The 26,337-nt window shown below is 45.3% G+C and overlaps 1 protein-coding gene and 1 pseudogene across 6 annotated transcripts in view; one reads left to right on the forward strand and one right to left on the reverse strand.

The window, feature by feature from the left end:
- LOC129017807 (protein misato homolog 1) overlaps positions 1-26,337 on the reverse strand; it is a 54,614-nt gene that overhangs the window by 8,344 nt on the left and 19,933 nt on the right. For all 6 annotated transcript variants that reach the window (XM_054458603.2, XM_054458663.2, XM_063656835.1 and 3 more), the window contains exon 2: positions 20,279-20,332. In XM_054458603.2, coding sequence (XP_054314578.1) covers positions 20,279-20,320 — 42 coding nt within the window. In that variant the 5' untranslated portion in view covers positions 20,321-20,332. The remainder of the gene's footprint in view (positions 1-20,278; positions 20,333-26,337) is intronic.
- LOC129017935 (claudin-6-like) lies at positions 15,728-16,389 on the forward strand (annotated as a pseudogene).

The raw sequence follows: 26,337 nt of genomic DNA on the forward strand, positions 1-26,337 counted from the left end.
TTAGCTGGCAGTGGTGGCACGCGCCTGTGGTCCCAGCTCCTCGGGAGGCTGGGGCAGAAGAATCTCTTGAACCTGGGAGGCGGAGGTTGCAGTGAGCCGAGATCACGTCATTGCACTCCAGCCTGGGAGACAGAGTGAGACTCCATCTAAAAAGAAAAAAAAAGAAGAAGAAGAAAAAATAGAAAAAAAAAAGTTGTATCTTGGCCAGGCACAGTGGTTCACACCTGTAATCCCCAGTATTTTGGGAGGCTGAGGCAGGTGGATCACTTAAGTCCAGGAGTTCGAGACCAGCCTGGCCAACATGGCGAGACCCCATCTTTACTAAAAATACAGAAAAAAAAAAAAAAAAAAAAAAAAAAGGCTGGGCATGGTGGCCAGTGCCTGTAGTCCCAGCTACACGGGAGGCTGAGGCAGGAGAATTGCTTAAACCCAGGAGGCGGAGGTTGCACTGAACTGAGATTATGCTACTGCAGTGCAGCCTGGGTGATAGAGCAACGCTCTGTCAAAAAAAAGAAAAAAAAAGTTGGATCTATTTACTGATATTTTGTTTTGCATCCATATGTATGAATGGGATTGGTTAATTTTCCTTTTCTTTAATGTTCTTGTCAGCATTTGATATTAGAGTAACAGTGGCCTCAAAAACAAGTTGGGAAGTATTTTCCCTTTTCTATTTTCCACAAGAATTTATATGAGATTGGCATCATTTCTTTAAATGTTTGCTAGAGTTTACAGGCCAAGTTATATAGACCTAGAGTGGGTTATTTCTTTGTTTTTGTTTTTAAGACATTATCTCATTGTCAGCCAGGCTGGAGGGAGTGCAATGGCTGGATCAGAGCTCACTGCAGCTTGAACCCCTGAACTCAAGCGATTCTCACACTTCAGCCTCCGGAGTAGCTGTGACTACATGATTTTAAACCTTTTTTGTAGAGAGGAGGTCTCTCTATGTTGTTCAGGCTGGTCACGAACTCCAGGAATCAAGCCATCCTCCCACATCGGCCTCTGAAAGTGCTGGGATGACAGGAGTGAACCGTGCCCTGCCTGCAGTGTTTGCAGAAAAGTTTTCACCTATGAATTATTCAAGTTGTGTATTAGTATAGGAGTATTTAAAGTTTATATTTTTTGTGTCAATATTGGTAAGCCATATTTTTTTTGGAAATTTGTCCATTTCATCTACAAATTCAGAGCTATTACTACCAAGTTGTTTATTGTGAACTCATTTAACCTGTTTCACGTCTGCAGGATCTGTGGTGATGTGCTTTTTTACTTCAATATTGCTTTTGTTTTGTTTTGCTTTGTTTTGAGATGGAGTCTTGCTCTATTGCCCAGGCTGGAGTGCAGTGGCACAATCTCAGCTCACTGCAACCTCCACATCCCAGGTTCAAGTGACTCTCCTGCCTCAGCCTCCGGAGTAGCTGGGATTACAGGTGCCCACCACCATGCCTGGCTAATTTTTGTATATTTAGTAGAAATGGGGTTTCGCCATGTTAGCCCTGCTGGTTTTGAACTCCTGACCTCAGGTGATCTGCCCGCCTCAGTCTCCCAAAGTGCTGGGATTACAGGCATGAGCCACTGCACCCAGCCCAATATTGTCTGTTTTAAAGGCAAAAAATTATCTGTTTTGTGTCAATAGTAAATCAGTTTTTATCAATTTTAATATTTTTAAATATTTAATTTTATCATTTTTTGAGACAGGATCTCGCTTTGTCACTCAAGCCGGAGTGCAGTGGCACAAACATGGCTCGCTGCAACTTCGACCTCTTGGGCTCAAGCCATCCTCCCACCTAAGCCCCCCAAGTAGCTGGGACTACAGGCATGCACTATCACACCCAGCTAATTTTGCATTTTTTGTAGAGATGCGGTTTCACCATGTTGCCCAGGCTGGCTTTGAAGTCCTGGGCTCAAGCAATCCTCCTGCCTCGGCCTCCCAAAGTGCTGAGATTACAGGCCTGAGCCACTGTGCCCTGCCAGCCAGTATTTTCAACGTACAAAATTTTTGTTTTAAGTTTTGTGTTTAGTAATTTCACAATCATTTAATTTGAATTACTTTCTCATTTCCATTCTGATCTTTTTTCCTGACCAATGGGCACATCAGAAAAGTGTGTTTTAATTTCCAGACACGTGAGGAGTTTCTACTTCTCTTTTTGTTACTGGTTTCTAGTTTAAATTGCATTAGAATCAGAGTACATGGCTGTATGATTTAAATTCTTTGAAATATATTGAGTTGGTTTATGGTCCATTGTCAGTCAGTTTTGAACAGGTTCTTTATGTGCTTCAAAAGAAAGTACATTCAGAAGTTTTGGGATTTGATAGGTGGAAGGTGAGGCCAGAAAGGCAGGCCCACTCCGTATAACTTCTATTAAAAAAGATCTGTGAATAAGTGGACCCATGCAGTCCAAAAACGTTGTTGCTCAGGGGTCAAATATAATGACCTGATGTATTTTCTACTTTGTAGAACAACAAGTGCTTATTAAATTAATAATATGTTTATTGAAGCATTATTTCATAGTCTTCCATCTTTCTAGAGGCTTGGCGATGTCCAAGTTCAGCTTTAGGCAACTAAAGTTGTTCTCTTTTCTCTCTGTCTTCCTGGGTTAAAAAGGATGACTGTATTTAGACTGTCAAAAATAAAATATGTGAATGTAAAAGAACTTCTACCAAAAAAAAAGTTGTTTTGAGATTTAATTTTTTTTTTCTTTTGGAGACAGAGTCTCGCTCTGTCACCCAGGCTGGAGTACAGTGGCGTGATCTCAGCTCACTGCAACCTCTGCCTCCCAGGTTCAAGCGATTCTCCTGCCTCAGCCTCCCAAGTAGCTGGGATTACAGGTACCTGCCACCATGCCCAGCTAGTTTTTGTATTTTTAGTAGAGACGTGGTTTCACCATGTTGTCCAGGCTGGTCTCGAACTCCTGACCTCCGGTGATCCACCTGCCTTGGCCTCCCAAAGTGCTGGGATTACAGACGTGAGCCACTGTGCCCGGTCTGGGATTTCATCTTTAAAAATAATTCCATTAGGAGAAGTGTGTTAATCGTGCTATTCAATCTTTATGTTCTTACCAATTCTTTTGTCTCTTTTACCAATTACTGAAGTATATTAATTCTGTAACCATGATATTCTATTTATTTTTGTAATTTTTGTTTTCTTTTATTTTCTTTTGTTTTTTGAGACAGAGTCTCATTGATGCCTAGGATGGAGTGAAGTGGTGTGATCTCAGCTCACTGCAACCTCCGCCTCTCGGGTTCAAGTGATTCTCCTGCCTCAGCCTCCTGAGTAGCTGGGATTACATGCATGGGGCCACTCGAGTAGCTGGGATTACAGGTGCACGCCACCACGCCCAGCTAATTTTTGTATTTTTAGTAGAGATGGGGTTTCACCATGTTGGCCAGGCTGGTCTCAAAGTCCTGACCTCAAGTGATCTGCACAACTCAGCCTCCCAAAGTGCTGACATTACAGATGTTAGCCCCTGTGCCTGACCAAAGTGAATGCTTTCTAATCCATTTCTGCTTGGAGCCTTGAAGAAACATACATAAGGGATTCTGATGAAAATGTCCAGAATGAGACTCTGGCATCTGCATTTTTAACAAGCTGTTAGGTGACTCTGCTTTATATCCAGAGTTGAAGGCCCCTGGTCTAGACAGGGTATCCAAGAATCACCAGGGTAAAGAAGAATTTTTCCAATACATTTCTGGTTCCCTAAAAAGATCTTGTCTGGAGAAAACCATGTAGTTGGAAATGTGCTTGCGAGGGATTGGAGGCTGTACCTTGAAAAGTCAATGAATCAACTAGATTTCACTTTGCTACCCACAAAATGGGAACAACTTACTGTTGCCTATTTATTTCACATGGATAAATGAGTTTCAAGTTATGAGTCCACTGTGAGCAAAACGTATGAAAGAAATTAAAAATGATACAGTTATTCCAACTCCAGTATCAGTTCTCCATGGTCTGTTGGTACCCAGGGCACAAGGAGGACAGAATCCATATAAAGACTACCTAGTACTCAAATTCTGGGAGTCTTGTCACCTGGCTCAGGAAGCACTCATTTGTTGTTTTTAGTTGTTGTTGTTTTGAGATGGAGTTTTGCTCTTGTTGCCCAGGCTAGAGTGCAATGGCAAGATCTCCACTCACTGCAACCTCTTCCTCCTGGGTTCACGCGATTCTCCTGCCTCAGCCTCCCAAGTAGCTGGGATTACAGGCATGTGCCACCACACTTGGCTAATTTTGTATTTTTAGTAGAGACGGCGTTTCTCCATGTTGGTCAGGCTGGTTTCGAACTTCCGACCTCAAGTGATTCACCCACCTCGGTCTCCCAAAGTGCTGTGATTACAGGCGTGAGCCACCGAGCCCGGCCAGGAAGTGCTCATTTGTAGTTTTGAAATTCTTCAGCTAGGTTGAAGTCTCTAAAGGTTGATCAAAGCGCTGTTTGTTGTAGTTGGACTGCAGAAGATCCCGGCAATTTTTCACCCAAAGATGAGCTTAAAAAAAGGCAGAAGAGGCTGGGCGCGGTGGCTCATACCTGTAATCCCAGCACTTTGGGAGGCTGAGGTGGGTGAATCACGAGGTCAGGAGATCGAGACCATCCTGGCTAACACGGTGAGACTCCGTCTCTACTAAATATAAAAAAAATTAGCCGGGCATAGTGGCAGGCGCCTGTAGTCCCAGCTACTTGGGAGGCTGAGGCTGGAGAATGGCATGAACCCGGGAGGGTGAACCGAGATTGTGCCACTGCACTCCAGCCTGGGCGACAGAGTGAGACGCCATCTCAAAAAATAATAATAATAAAATAAATAAATAGAAGGCAGAAGAAAACAAACCAGGCAGAAACTGCATTGAACTGGAAATATTCCAGCCTCTTTAAGTTATGGGAAATGACTTTAGTTTCCAATATATATTTCTTTTCTTTTTTTTATTTTTTGAGACAGTGTCTTGCTCTGTTGCCCAGGCTAGAAGGCAGTGGTGAGATCACAGCTAACTGTAACCTTGAACTCCTAGGCTCAGGCGATCCTCCTGCCTCAGCCTCTCAAAGTGATGGTGAACCGCTGTGCCTGGCCTTGTCAGGTCCATCTTAGACTAAACATTATCATTAGAATCAATATATAAATCAGGCCAGGTACAGTGGCTTACACCTGTAATCCTAGCACTTTGGGAGCTCAAGTTGGGCGGATCACTTGAGGTCAGGAGTTCAAAATCAGCCTGGCCAACATGGTGAAATCCCGTCTCTACTAAAAATACAAAAAAAAATTAGCCAGGCATGGTGGCAGGTGCCTGTAATCCCAGCTACTCAGGAGGCTAAGGCAGGAGAATCACTTGAACCTGGGAGGCGGAGGTTGCAATGAGCCGAGATTGCACCACTGCACTGCAGCCCGGGCAACAGAGTGAGACTCCATTTCAAAAGGAAAAAGAAAAGGAATAAATATACAAGCAAGGCTGGGTGTGGTGGCTCAAGCCTATAATCCCAGCACTTTGGGAGGCTAAGGTGGGTGATCACCTGAGGTCAGGAATTTGAGACCAGCCAGACCAACATGGTGAAACTCCATCTCTATTAAAAAAAAAAAAAAGGCCCAGCGCAGTGGCTCATGCCTGTAATCCCGGCACTTTGGGAGGCCAAGGGGTCGGATCACGAGGTCAGGAGATCGAGACCATACTGGCTAACACAGTGAAACCCCGTATCTACTAAAAATACAAAAAAATTATCCGGGTGTGGTGGCGGGCGCCTTTAGTCCCAGCTACTTGGGAGGCTGAGGCAGGAGAATGGCGTGAACCCGGGAGGTGGAGCTTGCAGTGAGCCGAGATCGTGCCATGGTACTCTAGCCTGGGTGACAGAGCGAGACTCTGTCTCAAAAAAAAAAAAAAAGAGAAAAGAATCAATATATAAAGCATACCAAGTGGATTAAAAATCACTTCTGCGTACTAGCGGGTTTGAAAGGTAAGTCAGAAAATGTGGATGTTATGTGAGTAGCCTTGTTTAAAAAAAGAAAATGTAGGCCAGGCGCCGTGGCTCATGCCTGTAATCCCAGCACTTTGGGAGTCCAAGGCAGGTGGATCACCTGAGGTCAGGAGTTCGAGACCAGCCTGGCCAACATGGCAAAACCCTGTCTATACTAAAAATACAGAAATTAGCCAGATGTGGTGGCGCATGCCTGTAATCCCAGCTACTGGGGAGGCTAAGGCAGGAGAATCTCTTGAACCTGGGGGATGCAGGTTGCAGTAAGCCGAGATCGTGCCACTGCACTCCAGTCTGGGCGACAGAGCGAGACTCTATCTCAAAAAAAAAAAAAGAAAGAAAGAAAATGTGGATGCACACAATATTTAACAAAAAAAGGGATATATGCAAAGTGTAATATCCCTTAAGTTTTGACAACCTATACTGACAACTCTAGAATGCTGATAAATAGTAAAAGGCTCTGTGGGTACTCAGAATTGTTAACCGATGGCAAAAAAATAAAAAACAAAAAAAACCCCGTGGTGACCTCTAAGGCAAGAGTTTATGCTCATGGGTATTAAATATCAAAAGAAGGACTGCTTAGCATCAAAAGGCTTCAGGAAGCTTTTAGCCCAATTTCCTTTTGTCACATTGACTTCACCTTGTAACCTGCTTGGCAGTGATATCATGAAGAAATTATGATGGATGAGCTCAGACTGCTGTACATCTGGAGCAAAGGCTTTTCTTTTTTTTTTTTCTTTTCTGAGACAGCGTCTTGTTTTGTCGCCCAGGCTAGAGTGCAGTGGTGCGATCACGGCTCACTGCAGCCTCCTCCTGGGCTTAAGCTCAGGCAATCCGTCTGCCTCGGCTTCCCAAAGTGCTGGGATTACAGGCATGAGCCATCGTGACTGGCAAAGGCTTTTCCTTTAGCTATCAGATCTCTGTTAGAAAATTAAAGCTACAAGGCTACCACGGTAACAAGATAATTGAACCTAACAGAGAAGACAAGACAGGAAGCTCTTACCATCTGGAATACGTAGTATCAGCCAGTCCTGTTTTGTACAGACATGAGTAACATGGCAAAGACTGAGTGTTTTTCCGGTTCCCTTCTCTCCATCTAAAGTACATGTTGTTAAAGAAAACATGACTACAAGGTGACTAGAAAGGTCACTTGTACTGTCAACAGTACTTATGTTTTTTTTGTTGTTATTGTTGTTTGAGACGGAGTCTCGCTGTGCTCTCCAGGCTGGAAAGCAGTGACGTGATCTTGGCTCACTGCAACCTCTGCCTTCTGGGTTCAAGGGATGCTCCTGCCTCAGCCTCCCAAGTAGCTGTGATTACAGGTGTAATCACATGGTATACCACCACGCCTGGCTAATTTTTGTATTTTTAGTAGAGACAGAGTTTCACTATGTTGACCAGGCTCATCCTGAACTCTTGGCCAAAAGTGGTTTGCCTGCCTTGGCCTCCCAAAGTGCTGGGATTACAAGTGTGAGCTACCGCACCTGGCCAGTGTTGATGTTTTTTAAAGAAATCCTGGCTGGGTGCGGTGGCTCACACCTGTAATCCTAGCACTTTGTGAGGCCGAGGCAGGTGGATCACCTGAAGTCAGAAGTTCAAGAACAGCCTGACCAACATGGAGAAACCCTGTCTGTACTAAAAATACAAATTAGCTGGCCGTGGTGGCAAATGCCTGTAATCCCAGCTACTTTGGAGGCTGAGGCGGGAGAATTGCTTGAACCAGGGAGGCAGAGGTTGTGGTGAGCTGAGATGCGTCATTGCACTCCAGCCTGTGCAACAAGAGTGAAATTCCATCTAAAAAAAAAAAGGAAATTCTGGCTGGGCGTGGTGGCACATGCCTGTAATCCCAGTGCTTTGGGAGGCTGAGATGGGCAGATCATCTGAGATCAGGAGTTTGAGACCAGCCTGGGCAACATGGTGAAACCCTGTTTCTACTAAAAATACAAAAAATTAGCTGGGCGTGGTTGCGCGTGCCTGTAATCCCAGATACTGGGGAGGCTGAGGCAGGAGAATCGCTCGAACCCAGGAGGCGGAGTCTGCAGTGAGCCGAGATCGTGCCACTGCACTCCAGCCTGGGCAACAGACTGAAACTCCGTCTCAAAAAAAAAAAAAAAAAAAAGTAGTGGCTGGGTGCTGTGGCTCACGCCTGTAATCCCAGCACTTTGGGAGACCAAGGCGGGTGGATCACCTGGGGTCAGGAGTTCGAGACCAGCCTGACCAACATGGTGAAACCCCCCTCCCTACTAAAAATACAAAAATTAGCCAGGTGTGGTGGCACATGCCTGTAATCCCAGCTACTCGGGAGGCTGAGGCAGGAGAATCGCTTGAACCTGGGAGGCGGGGGTTGCCGTGAGGCAAAATCACGCCACTGCACTCCAGCCTGGGCAACAGAGCGAGACTTCTTCTAAAAAAAAAAAAAAGTTTGGAATTACCTGTCAAATCCTACATCAATCCAATTGTTTTGTGAGGATTTAGTTTCCAGCTTGTTGCCCAGGCTGGAGTGCAATGGCGCGATCTCAGCTCACTGCAACTCTGCCTCCCAGGTTCAAGTGATTCTCCTGCCTCAGCCTCCCAAGTAGCTGGGACTACAGGCACCCGCCACTATGCCCTGCTAATTTTTTGTGTTTTTAATAGAGACGGGGTTTTACCATGTTGACCAGGCTGATCTCCAACTCCTGACCTCAGGTGATCCGCCTGCGTTGGCCTCCCAAAATGCTGCAATTATAGGCGTCGGCCACCACGCCCAGCCTTATCTTCTCATCTGTGACCAAGACTTTGAAAAGTGGATAAGGTCTGGTATTCACTCATGTCTTTGTCTTTTGTATTTTTGAGGCAGGGTTTTGCTCAGTTGCCCAGGCTGGACTGTGGTAGTGCAATCACCGCTCACTGAGGCCTCGGCTTCCCAGGCTCATAAGATCCTCCCGCCTCAGCCTCACAAGTAGCTGGGACCACAGGTGTGCACCACCACACCTGGCTAATTTTTTGACTTTTTTTGATAGAGATGAGGTTTTGCTATGTTGCCCAGGTTGGTCTTGAACTCCTGAGCTCAAGGGATCCTCCCACTTTGGCCTCTCAAAGTGTTGGGATTACAGGTGTGAGCCACCATGCCTCGACCATTCATCTCTTAAAGCTGGAAAAGACATCTCCCATTGTTTTGAGACAGTCTGCTGCCCAGGCTGGAGTGCAGTGGCTCAATCTCAGCTGACTGTAGCCTTGACCTCCTGGGCTCAAGTGATCCTTACAGCTAAACCTCTTGAGTAGCTTGGACTACAGGCACATACCACTGTGCACTGCTAATTAAAATTTTTTGTGTGTGGAGTTGGGGACTCTCTATGTTGCCCAGGCTAGTCTTCAGCTCTTGGGCTCAAGTGATCCTCCCACCTCGGCATCCCAAAGTGCTGGGATTACAGGCATAAGCTACTGTGCCCAGACTCATTTTTTATCTTAGCCAAGAATGCTGGTTGCTGTCCCCAAACCCAGTATGTATATAAAGGTGGCCTAAATGATGATGCCAATTGCTCGTCAAAGTAAACCGTAGATGTAGGGGTAGCAGAGACAATTCTTGCCATCTGGATTCTTCTGTGCTGTGTATAGAGATGCTCCAGTCATGTGACAAGATCATCTGCATGCTGCTGTTTCCATAGAAACCCCCAGAGGAATTGGCAGATAAAAGGACTGCAATTACAGAGAAAGCTGAAAGACACTTCAGTGGCTTGATTCGTTTATTCTATTTCATTTTGTGTTTGTGAAAATAGGTGAAAGCTACAGATATATTTAAAACACACCCTGCTGAGATCATGTTTTGGGTAATGGGTGATTACTTTTTCTTTCCACACAGACTATATTAAGATGGGAAGACTCAGAAGGTAGGGGAAGGGAAAGAAAGCTATTGGTTCCTCACATTACAGCACAGACCACAAATTAATTTCATTTATGAGAGGCAGTAACAAAAAGAAATCAATATCCAGTCTAATGGGGAACTGGACCAGAAAATGCAACACTAGATACTGCTGGAATCCTGGCTTCTGCAGACAAAATTCACTTTAAATGCTGCTCTTCTCATAACAAATCAAGTTAGTTCCCTCTCCAGACCCTAGGAAATCCACTTACAAAACTGCAAAATAGCACCAGATTGGGTATTAGAAAAATTGGGTTCTGGGCCAGGTGTGGTGGCTCATGCCTGTAATCCCAGCACTTTGGGAGGCCGAGATCAGGAGATTGAGACCATCCTGGCCAACATGGTGAAACTGTGTCTGTATTAAAAATATAAAATATAAAAATTAGCTGGGTGTGGTGCTGTGTGCCTGTAATCCCAGCTACTTGGGAGGCTGAAGCACAAGAATTGCTTGAACCCAGGAGGTGGAGGTTGCAGTGAGCCGAGATCACAGCACTGCACTCCAGCCTAACAACAGAGGGAGACTCCATCTCAAAAAAAAAAAAAAAAAAAAAGAAAAAGAAAAAGAAATTTAACTTAATAAGTATTGAGTATTCGACAACTCTATGCTCAGCAAAATCCATGGCACTAGGTGAATTCACTAGTCAGGATTACATGAGAGCAGGTATGGACAGAGCTGGCCAGCATATGTTACCACAGTATCAGACAGGGACAGGGAGAATCTGGGTTCCAGAGTGCTATCTCAGGTGCACTATCTGAGTAAATGCAAATCTACTGAGGTTCAGTTTCAGTTTTCCTACGCAAAACAAGGACAAGAACACAAGTTATAATCCCCGAGAAACCCCATATATATATTAGTAACTCACCAGTTTATTATCATTGGTGTGGGAAATAGCTCTGGGACTCTAAACTGGAAACTGGTTATCTAGGTGAGCAGAAATGCTTTGGCGAGCCTGGGTCCCCATGTGTAAAAAACATTCAGGGTCCAACTATAAGAGAAACCATTTCAATGTTTTGGGGTTATCAATTTTTTTTTTTTTTTTTTTGAGACCAAGTCTCTCGCTCTGTAGCCCAGGCTGGAGTGTAGTGGCATGATCTTGGCTCACCGCAACCTCTGCCTCCCAGGTTCAAGCTATTCTCCTGCCTCAGTCTCCAGAGTAGCTGGGATTACAGCACGCGCCACTGCACCCAGCTAATTTTTTGTATTTTTGGCAGAGACAGGGTTTCACCATGTTGGCCAGGCTGGTCTTGAACTCCCGACCTCAGGTGACCCGCCCACCTCTGCCTCCCAAAGTGCTAGGATTACAGGCGTGAGCCACCGCACCCGGCCGGCGTTATCAAACTTTTTATGCTTGCTATAACACTGAGAAGGTGAGCCATGTCTGCAACAGGGATGTCACTAACATACATTTTCCTTCTATGTATAAAGGATCCTTCTTATTATTTATAATTCACTAAGTCCAATGACATTATTCATATTCTGTATCTGTTCCAGTCTGTGTATTGTCTTATTAGGGATCTGTCCCATATGGAAACAAACAATTCTGTCAGGGATTGTTCAGGAGCATACATAACATAGCCATTAAAAAACCTGAAGCAGAGGCCGGGCGTGGTGGCTCATGCCTGTAATCCCAGCACTTTGGGAGGCCGAGGCAGGCAGATCACGAGGTCAGGAGATCGAGACAATCCTGGCTAGTGCAGTGAAACTCTGTCTCTACTAAAAATACAAAAAAATTAGCCAGGCGTGGTGGTGGGCGCCTGTAGTCCCAGCTGCTCGGGAGGCTGAGGTGAGAAAATGGCGTGAACCCGGGAGGCAGAGCTTGCAGTGAGCCGAGATTGCGCCACTGCACTCCAGCCTGGGCAACAGAGCAAGACTCCATCTCAAAAAAAAAAAAAAAAAAAAAATGAAAAGAAAACAACAATAAACCTGAAGCAGGAAAGCGTTTTTGTTTTTGTTTTTATTTAGACAGAATCTCGCTCTGTCGCCCAGGCTGTAGTGGTGTAGTGGCATGATCTTGGCTCACTGCAACCTCCGCCTCCTGGGTTCAAGCAATTCTCATGCCTCAGCCTCCCAAGTAGCTGGTATCATAGGCATGCACCACCACACCTGGCTAATTTTTTATATTTTTTGTAGGGACAGGGTTTCGCCATGTTGGCCAGGCTGGTCACGAACTCCTGATGTCAAGTCATCTGCCCACTCTGACCTTCCAAAGTGCTTGGATTACAGGCATTACCCACCCATGCCTAGCCTTTAATTGGCATCTTTATCTCTAAATCTTTGATGTTTCATCTTTCATAGTCTTTCAGCTTACCAAATAATAGGTTTAACATTCAGCTAATCAAAAAACTTGGGAGCCAGGTGTGGTGGTCCACTCCTGTAGTCCCAGCTACTTGGGAGCAAAAGTGGAAGGAGTGCTTGAGGCCAGGAGTTTGAGATCAGGATGGGCAATGCAGTGAAACCCCATTAAAAAAAAAAAAAGAGAGAGAGAGAGAAACAAGGCTTAGATGGTTCCAGAATGATGTCAAAATAAGTCTCAAATTCCTTAGCATGACAAGGCCACTGTGATGACTTCAATCCAAGTTTCTAGTTTCATTTATAGCCATAGGACCATGCTAAAACATGTCATTTTACTGCTTCGATATTTCTGCTCATTCTACTTCAACTTACCTCTCTCCCCATTTATTTACTTATTTATTTATTTAATTTTCTTTTTGAGAGTCTCACTCTGTCACCCAGGCTGGAGTACAGTGGCATGATCTCTGCTCACTGCAACTTCCCCCTCCCAGATTCTAGTGATTTTCGTGCCTCAACCTCCAAGTAGCTGGGATTACAGGCGCCTGCCACCACGCCTGGCTAATTTTTGTATTTTTAGTAGAGACGGGGTTTCATCATGTTGGCCAGGCTGGTCTCGAACTCTTAGCTTCATGTGATCCACCTGCCTCGGTCTCCCAAAGTACTGAGATTACAGGTGTGAGCTACCATACCTGGCCCTCTGTCCCCATTTAAATCTTACCCATTCATCAAGTCTCAACTCAAATGTCACATCCTCAGTGAAAATTTGCCAGACACCTCCAGTCAAAAGTAATTCTCTTTCCTTACTGCTAATAGCACTCTTTACACTGCACGGCAATTTTTTTTTTTTTAGACGGAGTCTTGCTCTGTTGCCCAGGCTGGAGTGCAGTGGCATGATCTCAGCTCACTGCAAGCTCCGCCTCCCGGGTTCATGCCATTCTCCTGCCTCAGCCTCCCGAGTGAGTAGCTGGGACTACAGGCACCTGCCACCACACCTGGCTAGATTTTTGTATTTTTAGTAGAGACAGGGTTTCACCGTGTTAGCCAGGATGGTCTCGATCTCCTGACCTCGTGATCTGACCACCTGAGCCTCCCAAAGTGCTGGGATTACAGGCGTGAACCACCGCGCCTGGCCCGCATGGCAATTTTATTACACTGCCTTGAGTTGTACTCATGCCTACTGTTAACTGAGTATCTATTAGATGTTAGGCAATACAGTATTGTACATGTACTAGTTTTAAACCTAGAAATCCTAGAAGATAGGCAGAATATTATCAACCCTGTGTTATGATGGGGAAGACAAGGTTCAGGGAAGCTGAGTAATTTTGATTAAGGTCACAGAGTTTTAGGTGGTGAACCAGAATTCACGTCCAAGTTTGTCTCACTTTAAAGTATCTATTTTTTAGAATTGTATCATGTTACGTTACACATGTTTGTCTTCTTGGCTACACACTTGGAAGAGAAGGAATCAGATTTCATCATTCATTTTAGTATCTCCTTCTCTGAGTACTTAATACACTATAAGTACTTAGTCCTTTGCCCTCAAATAATCTGCCATTGAAGACATGCAGTGAAGGAGTATGTAAAGCATCCACTAAGAACAGTAGGCCAGGTGCTGTGGCTCAAGCCTGTAATCCCAGCACTTTGGGATGCCAAGGCGGGCAGTTCACTTAAGGTCAGGAGTTTGAGACCAGCTTGGCCTAAATGGTGAAACTCTGTCTCTACTAAAAATACAAAAAAATTAGCCAGGTGTGGTGTTGCATGCCTATAATCCCAGCTACTGGGGAGCCTGAGGCAGGAGAATTGCTTGAACCTGGGAGGTGGAGGTTGCAGTGAGCCAAGATCGTGCCATTGCACTCCAGCCTGGGAGACAGAGCAAGAGTCCGTCTCAAAAAAAAAAAAAAAAAAAAAAAAAAAAGAAAGAAAGAAAGTAAACTGCTCTGTAGGAAATTTAGGTATACCCAGAAACCTCTGAACCATCACTTGTAGATTTTAATATAAAGTAACTGTAAGCCGGGCACAGTGGCTCTCTCCGAGCACTTTGGGAGCCCAAGGCAGGTGGATCACTTGAGGTTAGGAGTTCGAGACCAGCCTGGACAACTTGGGGAAACGCTGTCTCTACTAAAAATACAAAAATTAGCCAGGGCATGGTGGCAGGCACCTGTAATCCCAGCTACTCAGGTGTCTGAGGCACAAGAATCACTTGAACCCGGGAGGCACACGTTGGAGTGAGTCGAGATTGTGCCACCGCACTCCAGCCTGGGCAACAGAGTGAAGCCCTGTCTCAAAAAAAAAAAAAAAAAGTAATTGTCAAGTACTAGAGTTACTCCAGCTTTGTCTGAGAATGTATGACTGTAAATTACAGCAGAAGCAGCAATGCTTGGGAAATATCCAAATATCCAAATCATTCTCTACACTTCTCAGCCTCCCTTGCAGAAACGGGAGGGGTCATGTGATTCCTTTGGCTAAAGACCTATGAATGGAAATAACTTGTGTCATTGTGTCCTTTCTAATCAGAGCCAATTAAGTGTGAGGTATAAATTATCTCTCCCTCCCCACCTTAAAAGCTACATGTTGTGATGTATCCCAAGAAGGTAAACTTTTGTCCCTCCATCCAGACTTCAATCTTGCTTGCAAAGCCTTTTTGAAAGACAGGAACAGCAAAAACAAAGCAAAACACATGCACACAACACAAACAATATCCTTTGTGTTAGGCCACTGAGAATACAAGGCTTGTTACTTCAGCATAGCAATCTGAATAATACACCCTCATACTACTTAAACGCTACTCAATTCTATCTACCGGAGAGAAAGCACCATGCCTCTTTACAAAGCAGAGTGGAAAACAAACTATTCAAGGGCCACAAGGTGGTGCTATTTCTACAGTAATGTGATGACATTTTTGTTATACTTTTTTTTTTGACATAGGGTGGGGTCTTGCTATATTGCCCCAGTCTCAAATTCCTGGGCCCACATGATCCTCCTGCCTCAGCCTCCCAAGTAGCTGAAACTACAGGTACTTTTTGAAGCAAATTAAAAGCTAGCAAAATGGAATCTTTTTTTTTTTTTGAGACGGAGTTTTGCTCTTGTTGCCCAGGCTGGAGTGCAATGGTGTGATCTTGGCTCACTGCAACCTCTGCGTCCCGGGTTCAAGCAATTCTCCTGCCTCAGCCTCCCGAGTAGCTGGGATTACAGGCATGCGCCACCACGCCTCGCTAATTTTGTATTTTTAGTAGTGACGGGGTTTCTCCATGTTGGTCAGGCTGGTCTCGAACTCCCGACCTCAGGTGATCACCTGCCTCGGCCTCCCAAAGTGCTGGGATTACAGGTGTGATCCACCGCGCCTGGCCTACAGCAAAATGGAATCTTTAGTTCTTAAAGTTTTATATATGGTATCACTCAAGTAGACTGTTGTTTCCAGAGAAAACAACTATCTGTACTATTGCCTCTGTACAGTTCCAGAATGAACATCCTGCAGTTTCTGAAAGAGCATTTGTGGGCCAATCTAGAAGATCACTGTGATGGTTAATATTAAGTGTTGACTCAGCCTAGGAATTTCCCTTATCTCCTTCGCAGTGCAGCTCCTTCAATCTCACCATGGCCTCTGCCAGAATGCAGATCCTGGGAGTTGTCCTGACACTGCTGGGCTGGGTGAATGGCCTGGTCTCCTGCGCCCTGCCCATGTGGAAAGTGACCGCTTTCATCGGCAACAGCATTGTGGTGGCCAGGTGGTGTAGGAGGGCCTGTGGATGTCCTGCGTGGTGCAGAGCAGCGGCCAGATGCAGTGCAAGGTGTACAATTCACTGCTGGCGCTGCCGCAGGACTTGCAGGCTGCATGTGCCATCTGTGTCATCACCCTCCTTGTGGCCCTGTTCGGCTTGCTGGTCTACCTTGCTGGGGCCAAGTGTACCACCTGTGTGGAGGAGAAGGATTCCAAGGCCCGCCTGGTGCTCACCTCTGGGATTGTCTTTGTCATCTCAGGGGTCCTGACGCTAATCCCCGTTTGCTGGACGGCGCATGCCATCATCCGGGACTTCTATAACCCCCTGGTGGCTGAGGCCCAAAAGTGGGAGCTGGGGGCCTCCCTCTACTTGGGCTAGGCGGCCTCAGGCCTTTTGTTGCTGGGTGGCAGGCTGCCGTGCTGCACTTGCCCCTCCAGGGGGTCCTGAGGCCCCAGCCATTACATGGCCCGCTACTCGACATCTGCCCCTGCCATCTCTCGGGGGCCCTCTGAGTACCCCACCAAGAATTACATCTGACATGGAGGGGAATGGGGGCTCTGCTGGCGCTAGAGCCATCTGGAAGTGGCAGTGCCCAACAACTTTGGGATGGGTTTGTATCTTTTGTTTCTTCCTCCTGCTATTTTTCTTTTGACTGAGGGTATTTAAAATTCATTTAAAAACTGAACCAAGAAGATGACTTAGACTCCCACTTAGGCTCTGCTGTTTCTCACCCTTGGATGATGGAGCCAAAGAGGGGATCCTTTGAGATTCTGGATCTTGACATGCCCATCTTAGAAGCCAGTTGAGCTGTGGAACTAATGTGGAGGCTGCTTGCTGTGCTGGCCTTTGCAACAAGACAGACTGTCCCCAAGAGTTCCTGCTGCTGCTGGGGGCTGGCTTCCCTAGATGTCGCTGGACAGCTGCCCCCCATCGTACTCAGGCCTCTGGAGCTCCTCTCTTCACCCATGGAAAAGCAAGTGATCTGTTAACAAAGGACTGCCCACCTCTGGACCTTCTGACCTCTGGCTCCTCTGTCCTGGATGTCCACCCCGCAGGGTCAGGTCCCAGCTATGTAGACCCCCGCCCCCACCTCCAACACTGCACCCTTCTGCCCTGCCCGCCCCGCCTCACCCCCTTTACACTCACATTTTTACCAAATAAAGCACGTTTTGTTAGTGAAAAAAAAAAAAATTAAATGTCAACTTGATTGGATTAAAGGCTGTAAAGTATTGTTCCTGGGTGTGTCTGTGAGAGTGTTGCCAAAGGAGATTAACATTTGAGTCAGTGGACTGGGAGAGGCAGACCCACCCTCAGTGTGGGTGGACACCATCTAATCACCTGCCAGGGCAGCTAGAACAAAGCAGGCAGAAGAAGGTGGGATGAGCCGACTTGCTGAGTCTTCCAGCCTTCATCTTTCTCCTGGGCTAGATGCTTCCCGCCCTTGAACACTGGACTCCAAGTTCTTCAGCTTTTGGACTCTTGGACTTACAACAGTGATTTGCCAGGGGCTCTCAGGCCTTTAGCCACAGACTGAAGGCTGCACTGTCAGCTTCCCTACTTTTGAAGTTTTGGGACTTGGACTGGCTTACTTGCTCCTCAGCTTGCTCACGGCCTACTGTGGGACTTCGCCAGATGGTGTGACTCAATACTCCTTAACAAACTCTCCTTCATATACACTTCTATCCTATTAGTGCTGTCCCTGTAGAGAACCCTGACTAATACAGTCACCCTGAATGAAACTAATAAAAAAAGAAAACCACCAAAACTTTCTCTCACGAACAGCAGTCTGGCCTCAGGTCTTTCTCGTCTGTTATTCAGAAAGAGGAAATTTTTTTTTTGAGATGGAGTCTCGCTCTATTGCCCAGGCTAGAGTGCAGTGGCGTGATCTCAGCTCACTGCAACCTCAACCTCTTGGGTTCAAGTGATTCTCTTACCTCAGCCTCCCAAGTAGCTGGGATTACAGGCGTGTGCCACCACATGCCAGCTAATTTTTGTATTTTTAGTAGAGACGGAGTTTCACTATGTTGGTCAGGCTGATCTCAAACTCCCGACCTCAGGTGATCTGCCCGCCTCAGCCTCCCAAAGTGCTGGGATTACAGGCATGAGCCACCGCGCCCGGCCGAGAGAGGAAATTTGTTTTAGCCTTGTAATATGATCAGTTGAGTCCAGAATCCATCCCTCTGCTGATCCTTGCTTTCGTTTCATTTTATAATAATGGGTTATTTTATGTATTAATATATAGGCCTGAGGGAAGGGGGCACATGCAGGGAGAGCCATACAGGAGGAAGGGCTCCTTTTCTAGGAAATCTAATCTGTAATTAAATAATCAGCTGAAAATAACCAAGTCTTTCTGGCTCAGTTCTGAGCCTTTCAGGATCTCCTACTGACTCGACTAATCCAGCTCAGGTGCTCCTCTTTGGTGCTGTAAGAGCACCATACTGAAATAGTCATTTTTTCATGATTCTACTGGACTGTAAGCTTCTGGAGAACATGGACCATAAAATGCAATAGAGCACAGTGGTTAGGCCACAGGCTTTGAAGTCAGACAGACCTGGCATCTTGTGTGGGCTTTGCAACCTCACAGACTATTTCCTCAGGTAAGTTACCTAGCCAATCTCATCTTTAGTTTCTCCATCTGTAAAACAAGGATATTATCTCGTTCATGGGTTGATCATGAGGATTAAAAAAATAAAACACTTAGTGTAGTACCTGGCACATAATAATACCCAACAAATAATAACTATTATTAGTGAAACGAGGCATCTTAGAATTCTGAGTACCTGCCATATAGAAGGTACTAAAAAACTATTTGGTAAATAAATGAAAAAATGAAGTAAACCAGCAGAATGGTCTTTTTCATGTACAATTTTGTTTTTTAATCATTTTAGATGCTAAAATTGTAAATTGGCAACTTTTTTTTTTTTGAAAAAAAAGCCTCTGTTGCCAGGTTGGAGTGCAGTGGCTCAGTCACGGCTCACTGCAACCTCCGCCTCCCAGGCCAAAGTGATTCTCCTGCCACAGCCTCCCGAGTAGCTGAGATTACAGGTGCCTGGCACCACGCCTGGCTAATGTTTGTATTTTTTTAGTAGAGAGTGTGTTTCACCATTTTGGCCAGGCTGGTCTCGAACTCCTGACCTCAAGTGATCCACCCACCTCGGCCTCCCAAAGTGCTGGGATTACAGGTGTGTGCCACGGCGCCCAGCTGGCAACTAGTTGTTCTTTTAAATACTTCATTAAAGGAGAATTATCATTAATTCAACTAGAGAAAAAAAGTTAATAAAAATTAACTACAGTCAATCTTAGTTATGTGTTATGGGAAAATATTAATTATCCTATCCCATGGTAAATTCTCAAGCACAGTTATTCTTTTTTTTTTTTTTTTTGAGACGGAGTCTCGCTCTGTCGCCCAGGCTGGAGTGCAATGGCGCGATCTCGGCTCACTGCAAGCTCCGCCTCCCGGGTTCATGCCATTGTCCTGCCTCAGCCTCCCAAGTAACTGGGACTATAGGCGCCCGCCACCACGCCCGGCCAATTTTTTTGTATTTTCAGTAGAGACGGGGTTTCACCGTGTTAGCTAGGATGGTCTCAATCTCCTGACCTCGTGATCCGCCGGCCTCAGCCTCCCAAAGTGCTGGGATTACAGGCGTCAGCCACCACGCCCGGCCTTTTATTTATTTATTTATTTTTTTGAGACGTAGTCTCACTTTGTTGTCCAGGCTGCAGTGCTACAGCACAATTTCGGTTCACCGCAACCTCCACCTCCCGGGTTCAACGGATTCTCCTGCTTTAGCCTCTGGAGTAGCTGGGATTACCAGCGCGTGCCACCACGCCCGGCTAATTTTGTATTTTTAGTAGAGACGGGGTTTCCCCATGTTGGCCATGCTGGTCTCAAACTCCTGACCTCAGGTGATCCTCCTGCCTCACCCTCTCAAAGTGCTGGGATTACAAGCGTGAGCCACGGTGCCCGGCCAAGCACAGTTATTCTACTGAAAACTGTTACAGACGAAGTTCTCCAGAACATTTGACTCTACATACCATGAATCCATCTAAAAAGAAGAAATCTACTTAAAGACAGTATTCAAGGCTGGGTATAGTGGCTCATGCCTGTAATCCCAGCACTTTGGGGGACTGAGGCAGGTGGATAACTTGAGGCCAGGAGTTTGAGACCAGCCTGCCCAATATGGCAAAACTCCATTTCTCCTAAAAGTACAAAAATTTGACAGGTATGATAGTGTTCATCTGTAATCCCAGCTACTTGGGAGGCTGAGGCATGAGAATTGCTTCAACCTGGAAGGCAGAGGTTGCAGCGAGCCGAGATTGTGCCACTGCACTCCAGCCAGGGTGACACAGCAAGACTGAGTTAAAAAAATAATAATAAAAGGCAGTATGCACAAAGTGTTCAGATCAGCCATCAGTCCAGACTCACCTTATGGATCCTAGAGATAAGCCTTGTTATTCCTTTCAGCATTGTCCTTGTACTCTTAAAAAAAAAAAGTGAAAGGTAAAGCACAAATAGGAAAAAATATTTGCAACATGGGGAACTGACAATGGATTATTATGGGTTAGTAATATGGAGTAATATCTAGAATATATAAAGCATGCCTACAGTCTAATAAAGAACAATGAGCAAAAGACACAAACAAGCATTTCACAGAAAAGAAACACAAATGGCTAGCAAACCCATGAAAATATTTTTCAACCTCATTACAAATCAGGGTAATGCTAATTAAAACCATGAAAATGAGATACCATTCAAAGCCACCGTATTACAAAAATAAAAAAGTCAGGGCCAGGCATGGTGGCTCATGCCTGTAATCCCAGCATTTTGGGAGGCCGAGGCAGGTGGATCACCTGAGGTCAGGATTTCGAGACCAGCCTGGCCAACATGGTGAAACCCTGTCTCTACCAAAAAAAAAAAAAAAAAAAAGAGAGAGAAAAAGAAAAACACTTCTACTTGTACGCTGAGAAATAGAAATAAAGATGTTCATATTAGCAGAATACAAATTATAAAAAGACTGTAAAAGAAAAATGTCCATATGTCCACTGACAGAACATTGGATAGATACAGTTATAGAATGGAATACTGGAAAGCAATACAAAGAACAAATTACCATTACATGCATCAATATGGATCTCAAAAATGCATACTGAGTGAACACTATTACATCTAGCATAGTATGACATGTAAAATAAAAAACCAAAAAACTTCATTGATTATTTGGGGGATATATATATAGGAAAACTGAAACAAAAAGGCAAGAGAATGATAAGAACAACAAATAGAATAATGGTTACTCTTAGGGAGAAAGGAAAAAGATTGGCGCAGGCACACAAGGAAACTGATAATAAGCTATTACTAACACTGGATAATGGATACATGAGTATTTGTTTTATTATTTTTATAACGTGTATTATATTAATTATTTTGCATGCTAAAAATACTTAAAAAGCCTGAATCTTTTGGAGCTAAAAGAGATTTAAAATACTTAAATGTAACTCTCAATATCCAGTAGTTACAAAATAACTTAAGTTAAATGTCTATGTAATTGATTAGTTCATTTTGGCTATCATTTTCACTTTTCTTTTCTTTTTTTTTTTTTTTTTGAGACGGAGGAGTCTTGCTCTGTCACCCAGGCTGGAGTGCAGTGGCACCATCTTGGCTCACTGCAACCTCCGCCTCCCGGGTTCAAGCAATTCTCCTTCCTTAGCCTCCCAAGCACCTGGAACTACAGGTGCCCGCCACCACACCCGGCTAATTTTTTGTATTTGTAGTAGAGACGGGGTTTCACCGTGTTAGCAAGGATGGTCTCGATCTCCTGACCTCATGATCCGCCCGCCTTAGCCTCCCAAAGTGCCGGGATTACAGGCGTGAGCCACCGCGCCCGGCCCTCATTTTCACTTTTCTTGCAACCAAAATCTTTAAAGCAACAACAGAGTTGTACCCATTTAACCGAATAGTTAGTGAGCACCTACTATGTACCGGGCCCCGTGAATATAATGGTGAACAAACTGTTATAGTCCCTGACCTTATAATCAAGGAACTTAAAGTACAGTCAAGAGAATCACATAGGCTGGATATGGTGGCTCATGCCTGTAATATCAGCACTTTTGGAAGCTGAGGTGGGAAGACTGCTTGAGCCCAGGAGTTTGAGACCAGCTTAGATGACACAGTGAGACCATCTCCACAAAAAAAAAAAACCAAAACAAAAAAACCTGGCACGGTGGCACATGCCTGTAGTCCTAGCTACATAGGAGGCTGAGGCAAAAGGATCACTTGAGCCCAGGTGTTCAAGGCTGCAGGGAGCTATGATTGCACCACTGCACTCCAGCCTGGGTGATACAGTGAGATATTGTCTAAAAAAAGAGAGAGAGCGGGACAGACTCATATAAATTCCTTTAAATTTTATTTCCTTTTTCTTTCTTTCTTTCTCTTTCTTTCTTTCTTTTTTTTTTTTTTTTTGAGACAAAGTCTCACTCTGTTGCCCAGGCTGGAGTGCAATGGCAAGATCATAGCTCACTGCAGCCTTGAACTCTTGGCCTCATGTGATCCTCCTGCCTCAGCCTTCCAAGCAGCTGGGACTATACATGCCCATTGCCTGGTTAATTAAAAAAATAAATTATTTTATTGGTAGAGATAAGCCTTCCTATGGTGCCCAGGCTGGTCTTGAACTCCTGGGCTCAAGTGATCTTCCTGTCTCAGCCTCCCAAATGCCAGGATTACAAGTGTGAGCCACCATGCTCTGCCTCAAGTTTGTTATTTTTTATTTTTCTTGAGACAGGGTCTTGCTCTGCCACCTAGGCTGGAGTACAGTGGCACAATCACAGCTCACTGCAGCCTCAACCTCCCGTATTCAAGCGATCCTCCCACTTCAGCCTCCCAAGTAGTTGGGATTACAGGTGCAAGCCACAGTACCTGGCTTTTATATTTTGTAGAGACAGGGTCTCGCTATGTTGCCAGAGCTGGTCTTTCCTGGGATCAAGTGATCCTCCCGCCTCAGCCTCCCAAAGTATTGGGATTACAAGCGTGAGCCACCTGCCCAGCCATACTATTTAATGAAGACGCCAAAGCACTCCTAAACTCAGTCATTCAAGAAGCATATGACATGCTTCCACACGCCCACACTACACAGAGTCTATAGTGGTGAATAAGACTGGGATGGTCTCTACTGGCCTGCCTGCCTTTTTACTTGTGGGATTTCAGGGCTCCTTTTCTAGAGTGCAATGTCACTCCAATACTATTTGACCTGCCCCACTGTGCTCCCCAGATCTTCTCAATGCTCCCCGGCGCAACCACTACTGGAAGAGCTGTGGACTAGGAAGCAGGCTGGGTACTGGAGAGGAAGGAGTGTGTGACATGGTCCAGATGCACTTCTTTCCATAGGTGTGCCTGTGGACACTGGAGCTATTATTTTGCCTACGTTATAGACACTATGAGAAATGACGGTCAGAACGTGTAATCAGCTTCCATTCTAGGACACTATCATCTTGAACCCAAATTAAAATAAATGATCTACCAGCATCCAGACTTAAACATTTTCTCCACTGAAGCCTTGCTTAAATTCTTCAGTATTTCCTCACTACTTTATTATTTTGTGAGATCGGATCTCAGTCTGTTGCCCAGGCTGGAGTGCAGTGGCGATCATAGCTCACTGCAGCCTCTAACTCCTAGGCTTAAGCAATCCTCCTGCCTCAGCCTCCTGAGCAGCTGGGACTACAGGCATGTGCAACCACCTGGTGGCTATATTTTATTTTTATAGAGATGGGGTCTGGCTATGTTGCCTGGGCTGGTCTTTAACTCTTGGCCTCAAGTGATCTTCCTGCCTTGGCTTCCCAAAGTGCTGGGATTGCAGGTGTGAGCCACTATGCCTGGCCCTCACTAGTTTTCAAGTAAAAAAAAAAAAGATATATCTTCTATATGGGAATAACAAGATACTTTAAGAAGAAGGGGAAGGACCAGGTGCACTGGCACACATCTGTAATTCTAGCACTTTGGGAAGCCCAGGCTGGAAAAAATCATTTGAGGCCAGGAGTTGGAGATCAGCCTCGGCAACGTGGCCAGACTGCAACTCTACAATTTTTTTCTTTTTTTAATTTGCCAGGCATGGTGGTCTGTGCCTGTAATCTCAGCTACTTGGGAGGCTGAGAAGGGAGGATCACTTGAGCCCAGGAGTTCAAGGCTGCAGTGAACAGTGCACTCCAGCCTGGGCAACGGAGTGAGATCCTGCCTCCACAAAAACAAAAAACAAAACAAAAACAAAGTTGCAGGTAGGTGGGTAAGGAGAGAAAGAAATCTCAAAGGTCTCACCCTAAAGCAGACAACCTAGACTAAATCACATTTCAAAATATTTTAAAATACCTATAAGCGGCCGGGTGCGGTGGCTCATGCCTATAATACCAGCACTTTGGGAGGCTGAGGCAGGTGGATCACGAGGTCAGGAGTTCAAGATCAGCCTGGCCAAGATGGTGAAACCCCGTCTCTACTAAAAATACAAGAAATTAGCCGGGCGTGGTTGTGGGCACCTGTAATCCCAGCTACTTGGGAGGCTGAGGCAGAGAACTGCTTGAACCCGGGAGGCGGAGGTTGCAGTGAGCCGAGATCGTGCCACTGCACTCCAGCCTGGCGACAGAATGAGACTCTGTCTCAAAAAACAAACAAACAAAAAATCTATAAGCAGAAAAGTCCTATCAACAAGCCAAATCAACACAAAAGAGAGGAATGTTTGCTTATTCTATTTTCCAGGGTATATACAAATCAGGACTCTGCAAGATAAGGCTGAATGCCACTAATACTATGAAAAATTGAGTACTGATTTCTGCTTTCAGTCTTTTCATGTCATTTGAACACTTCTCTGCAGAACACAAGTTAAACATTTTACTTATAACTGGAGGGTAGGTAAGGGACAGGTTTCCTATGAAAAATGACTGATGGTTGGCCGGGTGTGGTGGCTCACACCTGTAATCCCAGCACTTTGGGAGGCTGAGGCGGGTGATCATGAGATCAGGAGATTGAGACCATCCTGGCTAACATGGTGAAACCCTGTCTCTACTAAAAATACAAAAAATGATTGAACTCAGGAGGTGGAGGTTGCGGTGAGCCGAGATCATGCCATTGCACTCCAGCCTGGGCAACAAGAGCGAAACTATGACTCAAAAAAAAAAAAAAAAGGCCGGGCGCTGTGGCTCACGCCTGTAATCCCAGCACTTTGGGAGGCCGAGGCGGGCGGATCACGAGGTCAAGAGATCGTGACCATCCTGGCTAACATGGTGAAACCCCGTTTTTACTAAAAAATAGAATAAATAAGCCGGGTGTGGTGGCGGGCGCCTGTAGTCCCAGCTACTCGGGAGGCTGAGGCAGGAGAATGGCGTAAACCCGAGAGGCGGGCTTGCAGTGAGCCAAGATCGTGCCACTGGGCGACAGAGCGAGACTCCATCTCAAAAAAAAAAAAAAAAAAAAAAAAAAAGCCAGACATGGTGGTGCACATCTGTAGTCCTGGGTACTTGGAAGGCTGAGGCAGGAGAATTGCTTGCACTGGGGATGCAGAGGTTGTAGTGAGCCAAGATCGCGCCACTGCACTCCAGCCTGGGTGACAGAGCAAGACTACATCTCAAAAAAAAAAAAAAAATTATGGTAAAAATTAAAGATGAATGATAATTATCTCCAGCCTAATAGGAAGCCAAAACAAACAAAATTCTCAAAAATGTCATTAATATACTTCTCCAGGCCCGGCGCAGTGGCTCATGCCTGTAATCCCAGTACTTTGGGAGGCTGAGGCAGGAAGACCACTTGAGGTCAGGAGTACTGGTCAACATGGCAAAGCCCCATCTCTACTAAAAATACAAAAATTAGGCCGGGCGCGGTGGCTCACGCCTGTAATCCCAGCTCTCAGGGAGGCAAGAGGCGGGAGGATAGCTTGAGCCCAGGAGTTCGAGACCTGCCTGGGCAATATAGTGAGACCCCGTTCTCCAGAAAAAGGAAAAAAAAACAAAAAAAACCCAAAAAAAAAACAAAAAAAAAAAAACAAAAAGACAAAAAAATACAAAAATTAGATGGGCGAAGTGGCACACGCCTATAATCCCAGCTACTTGGGAGACTGAGGCATGAGAACTGCTTGAACCCTCCCAGGTTCAAGAGGACGTTGAAGTGGGCTGAGATCACGCCACCGCACTCCAGCCTGGGCGACAGAGTGAGACTCTGTCTCAATAATAATAATAAAATATAAAGTAAAATAAAATACTTCTCCAATATTTTTCAACTGCCATCATTCTGAGGTTTTCCCCATTATCTGCCTCTAGTATTCCAAGACAAAAGAGTTCTGCTTCCAACCACAGTCTTTATTTAAAATGTAGATAACGGCTGGATGAGGTGACTCACACCTATAATGCCCACACTTTGGGAGCTGAGGTATAAGGATCACTTGAGCCCAGGAGTTCAAGACCAGCCTGGCAAGATAGCAAGACCGCGTCTCTTAAAAACAATTTAAAAAT

Source organism: Pongo pygmaeus, chromosome 1 (genome assembly GCF_028885625.2).
Source record: "Pongo pygmaeus isolate AG05252 chromosome 1, NHGRI_mPonPyg2-v2.0_pri, whole genome shotgun sequence".
Lineage (NCBI taxonomy): Eukaryota > Metazoa > Chordata > Mammalia > Primates > Hominidae > Pongo > Pongo pygmaeus.